The sequence below is a fragment of the Colobus angolensis genome, unplaced genomic scaffold (genome assembly GCF_000951035.1).
Source record: "Colobus angolensis palliatus isolate OR3802 unplaced genomic scaffold, Cang.pa_1.0 Scaffold117, whole genome shotgun sequence".
Taxonomy (NCBI): Eukaryota; Metazoa; Chordata; class Mammalia; order Primates; family Cercopithecidae; genus Colobus; species Colobus angolensis.
The window spans coordinates 9,894,861-9,902,364 of NW_012112808.1; the positions used below are offsets into that span (position 1 = coordinate 9,894,861).

The 7,504-nt window shown below is 40.1% G+C and overlaps 1 protein-coding gene across 4 annotated transcripts in view; it reads right to left on the reverse strand.

Moving 5' to 3' along the window:
- Positions 1–351: 351 nt before the first annotated feature.
- NAPB (N-ethylmaleimide-sensitive factor attachment protein, beta) overlaps positions 352–7,504 on the reverse strand; it is a 49,984-nt gene continuing 42,831 nt past the window's right edge. For all 4 annotated transcript variants that reach the window (XM_011963415.1, XM_011963432.1, XM_011963424.1 and 1 more), the window contains 4 exons: positions 5,567–5,671; positions 4,192–4,260; positions 3,770–3,820; positions 352–1,829 (listed from right to left, as the gene is read on the reverse strand). In XM_011963415.1, the coding sequence (XP_011818805.1) occupies positions 1,719–1,829; positions 3,770–3,820; positions 4,192–4,260; positions 5,567–5,671 (336 nt within the window). In that variant the 3' untranslated portion in view covers positions 352–1,718. The remainder of the gene's footprint in view (positions 1,830–3,769; positions 3,821–4,191; positions 4,261–5,566; positions 5,672–7,504) is intronic.

Consider the following 7,504-nt stretch of genomic DNA (forward strand, 5'->3'; position numbering starts at 1 on the left):
TCTCATTTAAGAATCTCAGAACTTGGAAGGAAGGAGGAAATCCACATTAAATTCTAGGGCCCGCAGACAGAGCATCTTCATCGCCACCCCCAGTGGATGCCCTGACATCACAGAGCTTCCTGCTCTACCAGCTCACCTCATGCATGTCACCACCATAACTATAGCCTGCAAGTCCTCGTGGCCATCTGACGTGGATCCTCTACAATCTGTCCTCGGCTGGCCCTTCCCACTTCCTTTCCTGCTGCTTTCTCTTTCTTCCTAGACTGACCTACTCATCATTTCTCAAACAACCTGCACTTGACCCTTGGCCTGGAAACACTCACTGTACTTCAGCTCAATAAAATCCTACCAATTCCAGTTGAGAGCCATCAAAAATTAAAACATCATTCCAATACTACTTACTACTACCTGACATAACATAGGAAGTTTCGTTATCTGTCATCAGTGAAGCTCCATGATATCAGAGTGTCTGCTGGGTTAAGTATGGCAACAAACACATTTCAAATATAAATCATTTAACTATAAAATACCAGAGGACATTCAGGAGACAAGATTATATCTAAATATCAGCATATAAAATAATAGAATCAAGTTCATGAATCAAGAGAGCATACATATATTATATAAACCAATTAAACATGACAGAGTTCAAACACATAAGCCAAAATATTCCACCAGCTAAGAGAACAATCAAGTCCCCTGAGAAACAAGTTGGGGTTCTTGCCCACTTGGGCATACAGTACATTCCTGTACCACATTTACCCCACCTAACCCATCATGTGCAATAAACAGGAAAATTACATACATTCATTCTCAAGTTTGACTTAGATCATCTATCCAGCCCTGACCAAGATTTCTATAGCCATAGCACAGAACACACCACCTCAATATGGGAAAGTGTATAAACATGAAAATAATGAGCAGGCTGTGCCAATTAAAATACTTTAATGCAAATGTAACGGGATTTCCACTCCAACTAGAAGTGAAAACTATCTCCAGAAAAAGAGAAAAATTCCATTTCTAATAGATCTTATGGTGTGTGTGTGTGAGTGCAAATCAAATTCACTTTGACACTCATCCATACATGAAGCAAGTACTTCCAGAAAGCTCCTTTCCTCACAATGTGATGTCTACAGACCCTGGCTATTCTAAATTTTTGCCATGCACATGTTAGCATACGGAACAACACAAAAAGCAAAGAAATTAGTCACTAGCACCATCAAAATAATCACAGGATAACAAAAATAGAAGTGATTTCTAATAAAGTTATAAACTCATTCCTAGTAACTGTCCTAAACTAAACACACATTTAAAGAACATATCCAGATGCCAAAGCACAGAGAAAATGCAAAGCATCTATGAGAACAACTGGGCTGAGTACTCAAGTCTAACATAAAGGACATAAAAACACATGGCAACATTAAAAATAGGCTCCACAAATACCAATGAAATATGAGGAATGAGATTCTGAAGTACTTCTCAGAAAACGCTGGGGGTTCTGATAAGCATGAAACAACCCATCATTACCACAAGATGAACAGGAGCCTCCCCTTCATCCATTTCACAGCAACACAGACTCGGGGAGCTTAAACAATACCCAGGCTGTCTGGCTCATATGCAACAAAATTAAGCCATTAAATGGGCATCCCATAAAGATCACCTGACCCTAAGACAAAACTAAAGAGGAGTTAGCCGCATGCCACAAAGACAAAAACATTTCATTTTAGGTCTCCATCTCCTTCTCCATCCCCTTGGATGGACTTTTTGATGCGAAGTAACATGGTGGTCAGCCACTGATCCAAACGAGATATTGAGTCAAATTCCTTCACCTAGTATAAGGAAAGAGGAGCAGGAATTACCCCATGTAAATACATTAAAAACACAAAATAATAGTACCCCAAGCTGTTTATACATTTACAGCTATAATCTACTAACTTTCTTCATTATTTGAAATTAATCATTCCAGTTTATAACTTTGTTCATTAAAAAATTGTTTATTTTTTCATTATCCTGTTACTATTTTGATGATACTAGTGACTAGTTCCTGGGCTTGACATTTCTCTGTTTTCAAACGTGTGTAAAAAGAAAATTCATTAACAGTCATAATTATTGTGGCAAAAGGAAGTGGACATTGCATAAAAATGTGAAAGTAATATGGAAAATTACTCACTGAACATGGGAAAACATTAATTGCAGAGTTAGAATATGTATGGAAGCAGAATTCCTTTAACACATTTCAATGCACTATCAAAGAAAAAAATGACAATAGGATGAAAATGATGTGGCAGGCAAAAGTTCGATAGGAAAACGTTCCTTTCCACTATCACTCCTGAGTTGTGATGAACATGTTACAGGAGGCTACTGAGAAATTTGCTTGAGGTTGGGTGTGATCCTTCAACTTTGGGAGGCCAAGGCATGTGGACAGCTTACGCCTAGGAGCTAGGAGACCAGCCTAGACAACATGGCGAAAACTTGTCTTAACAAAATACACACACACACACACACACAAATTAGCCGGGTGTGGTGGTGTGTACCTATAGTCCCAGCTACTCAGGAGTCTGAGGTGGGAGGATCACCTGAATCCAGGAGGTTGAGGCTGCAGTGAGCCATGATCACATCACTGCACTCCAGCCTGAGTGACAGAGTGAGGCTCTGTTTCAAAATATATTAAAAAAATTATTTTTGCTTGATTCTAAACATGACATGACAAAAGCTGGAAAAACAAAAAGTATAAAGGAAAAAACGCTCATTTAAAAAATATATATTTTTTTATTTTTTACTTATTTATTTATTTTTGAGATGGAGTTTCACTCTTGTTGCTCAGGTTGGAATGCAATGGCGTGATCTTGACTCACCGCAACCTCCACCCACTAGGTTCTGAGGCTCCTGCCTCAGCCTCCTAAGTAGCTAGGATTACAGGCACACTCCACCATGCCTAGCTAATTTTTGTATTTTTAATAGAGATGGGGTTTCACCATGTTGGCCAGGCTGGTCTCAAACTCCTGACCTCAGGTGATCCACTCGCCTCGGCCTCCCAAAGTGCTAGGATTATAGATGTGAGCTACCATGCCGGGCTACCTTTCATTTATTTCATGCCACGAATACAGCAAATTCTCACTACTTAGTTTTATATTTTAAATTATATTTAATGTATTTTTTTTTTTTTGCGACAGAGTCTCACTCTGTCACCAGGCTGGAGTGCAGTGGCGCAATCTCAGCTCACTGCAACCTCCGCCTCCCAGGTTCAAGTGATTCTCCTGCCTCAGCCTCCTGAGTAGCTGGGACTACAGGTACGTGCCAGCACGCCCGGCTAATTTTTGTATTTTTGGTAGAGATGGGGTTTCACCATGTTGGCCAGGATGGTCTCGATTTCTTCACTCATGATCTGCCTGCCTTGGCATCCCAAAGTGTTAGGATTACAGGTCTGAGATGCTGTACCTGGCCTTAACTAATTTTACTTTACACTTATTTATGGGTCAGATTATTTTCAAAAGAAAAAATTAAAAGAGCAAATTATAAGAATATAAATGGAATATTTGCTCCTGAACTAGTCTTACAGCTAAATTACTTTTGAATATAAGTCAAATCTCAGCATGGCGAATAGAACTGTTTCATTTGTGTGATATATAAAAGATGACCTTTGGAAAATACAACTCAAGGTATGCTGGAGTCATGTTCAAATAAATGTTTAGATTTTACATAATGAAAAGGAACAGAGGTTTAACTTAAATCTTCAAATAATGTAACATGTCCCAAAAGCATAACTTACTGCTTCAGTGTAAGCTTCACTGTTCTGTTCTTCATGAGCTTCTAGGAGTTTCTGGTAGCACAAAAATATTTTAAAAAATAGTTCCGTAAGATGAAGTCCCATTTCTAAATATATACTTTAAGTATAATACCAGTGTTGCCAAATATTGCACACAATTGAGGAAATACTCAAATACAAGTCAAGATTCAAGTTAGGGATCTAGTTTTTGTACTAACATTTCTGAGGTGCCTATTTCAGAATACAACTACTTGTTTCTGACCTTAATTGCATTTGAACACCTATAATGCTAAAGCAGGAAAGTACCAGAGCCCCTCAGTTAGCAGACTTTATAGATTAAAACTTCACTTCATACCCAATCCCACTTAGGTGTTGTCACCTGACAGAACAAAAGCATTTTTCTTCAAAGTTCTAGTGTTACTTACTTTCAATAATTTACATTCTCTTGAATCAGTAAATGCTGGAAACATTTCCTCATATTTCTCAAGAGCAAGCTGAGAGAGAAAAACCACTCATCAATTTCAGACTTACTAAACAAACAAAGCTTTCGACATTTTACCAGCCTCAAATAAGATCTACCTATATCCTATTAAGTGTTGAAGAAGTATGCAGTTAAACTCAACAGCAGAATCAACATAGAAAATCTGTCTATTCTGAACTTTCCATTTCAATTAATAATAATTTCTAAACCATTTTCTTCTGAGTTATGCTGCTGCCGAGAAGACAGTGTAAATGAAAATGAATTCGTAAACACTCACAGACCAGGTATCTGTGCCATCCATTAAATGGAGAAGCTCTTAATACAGTACAGATTCCAAATAAATTACATTTAGCTTCCTGCTCAAAGCTGACAGAAAGAACATTCTCTTAGTGGCTTTAATTCTGTTATTCCAGCTCCAGACATTGGCCACGCCAAGGCTGCCTGCCTTTTTGCCTCTTGGCTCCCAGTGCTCACTGTGCTTTCCAACTGCTTCTCAGTCCTCACTCCAACACCGTTTGTGAGCTTGCCTGTTTTTTTGGTTGTTTTTTAAATGGATATTATCCTACTCTTATCGTCTCCTCCTCCTCCCCCTTAGTTCCTTATTTCTTTTCTTTTTTTTTTTTTTTTTTGAGACAGAGTCTTACTCTGTCACCCAGGCTGGAGTGCAGAGGCGCAATCTCAGCTCACTACAACCTCTGCCTCCCAGGTTCAAGTGATTCTCCTGCCTCAGCCTCTCAAGTAGCTCTTAAAGACACCTGTCACCACATCTGGCTAATTTTTTTTTGTATTTTTAGTAGAAACACGGTTTCACCATGTTGGTCAGACTGGTCTCAAACTCCTGACCTCAGGTGATCCACCCCACTTGGCCTCCCAAAATGCAGGGTTTACAGACGTGAGTCACCACGCCCGGCCCCGTAATTTCTTTAAAGCAAAACTACTAAAAAAAACAAAAAACAAAAAAAAAAAACTGGCTACCAGTGAATAGATACATATATTTAAGCCTATAGCACTAAGTATTCCCAGGCAGTGCCCCCCATTCAAGTACCAGGCTCTACACTGCTTAGCTTCCAAGATCAGACGACACTGCGTGTGTTCAGAGTGGTATGGCTATAAACTATCAGGTAACTTTTGAGGACAGCTTTGACAGCTGTTAAAAGATTACAACTGGGACACATACCACAGAAAAATACCTACTATTTTTAATGTACCCAGTTTATTCTTGGTACTAACATCACAATGAAACGACTCCAAGAACAAGAGAGAATGTGTACGTGTTCTTAAGGATGAAATCAGTCAATCAGTGCTGAAGGACTCCTTACCTTGGCATTCAACTCGTCTACTATGAAGTGGCAGAGGGCAGCTTTGAAGAAGTAATCCTTTGCACTGTACTTCAACAAAGGATTATCCATGGTGTTTGCCCCAACCTAGGCACAGAACACAGAACTAAATTTAAAAGGTTTACCCTCTTATATCAGGCAAAGTCATCCTCATCTGTTGTCCTTTAGAAAATAATTATTGATCTTATGTTAGTTTAGCTATGAAATACATTATTTTAACCCAATACCATATAGTAGAAATTTTACTAGACAAAACCGTTCAATACATGAAGTCTTAACCAGTTAAAAATAGCTTAGAAGAATTCTGCTTCCAATAAGATGGAGTAAACATCCTTTCCCCTAATCCTCCCACAAAGCACTACTGAAAGCCCAGGTCATTTTCTAAAAAACAAATGTTTCCCAAGGGAAAACGTGGTGGTGGGTTCCCTGGGTTTTCTTTTCCCTTCCTATATCCATGGCATGAAACTGAGGAACCAGCAACCCAGAAATGCCCGTATGCGCAGATCAAAAGAGAAGAGACAAAAGACTGCTTTCTCTGGCCAAAGGACTAGAAAAGGGGCAGCCCAGTAAGAGAGAAAACACTTAGACAATAACTGCTCTACTCTAGCCAAATACCACAGAAAAACTGATGCCCTAACCCCATTTACATCGCCCTAAAGTCCATTCTTGAAAGACTGTAAGAAGGAGCCCAATACCTCTGCTTAGGAGCTTCAGAGAAGGCCAAATAGGGAGCTGAGGCTTCATCCCCACCCAACCCGCTGCCACTAAGGCAGTGCAGACCACACTGGGAGCCTGCATCCTGCCACTACCCAGCAAGAAAGAGGTTCCCCTTCTTTCTCCAGCTGATGTGCTGTCAGAAGAGGTCTAGTGGAGGGTGAAGACTCTCACCATACCAAGAACAAACCAGCACTGTGCTGGCAGAAACAGATAAGGAGAGGGGATGCTACTTCTGCCCAGGGCTGACTAGGACCCTCACGTGTCAACAGAGACCTGGTGGGGAGCTGACACTTCTACCTCCACCTGGCAGTAATGAGGTAACATCCCCAACTTCCCCAGCCAGAGGAATGTCAAAGAAGGCCAACTGAAAGAGACAGTTTAAACAAGACCCAGTCTCATAACCTAATGTGCAAATGCCCTGTTTTCAATCAGAAATGACTCGTAATACCAAAAACACAGGAAGATCTCAAGCTAAATGAAAATAGATCATTAATGGATGATGGTTCCAGATGACGGAAATGTCCAAAATATCCAACAAAGATTTTAAAGGAGCCCTCATAAAAATGCTTCAACAAGCAATTACAACAACAGCTGAAGCTAATGGAAAAATGGAAAGCATCCACAAAGAAAAAGGAAGCCACAGGAAAAAAGATATAAAGTAAAAACAAATAAAAATTTCAAAACTGAAAAAAAAAACACATAAAAAGTAGGTGGGCTCAACAGCAGGATGAAAGGGACAGAGGAAAGAAGCAGTGAATGGAAGACAACAACAGGAACAACAGAGAGAAGACAAACTGACAAAAAAGAACGGCACATCAAGGACCCATGGGATAACAAAACAGTCTCACTTTGGTGGCATCTGTGTTCTAGAAGGGGAGGAGAAAGAGAAAAGGGCTGGTTGGGCATGGTAGCTCATACCTGTAATCCCAGCACTTTGGGAGGCCAAGGCAGGTAAACCATTTGAGGTCAGGAGTTTAAGAGCAGCCTGGTCAACATGGCGAAACCTTGTCTCTACTAAAAATACAAAAATTAGCCAGGTGTGGTGGTGAGCACCTGTAGTCCCAGCTACTTGGGAGGCTGAGACAAGAGAAATGTTTGAACCTGGGAGGCGGAGGTTGCAGTGAGCTGAGATCGTGCCACTGCACTCCAGCCTGGGCGACAGAGCGAGACTCTGTCTCAAAAAAAAAAAAAAAAAAAAAAAAA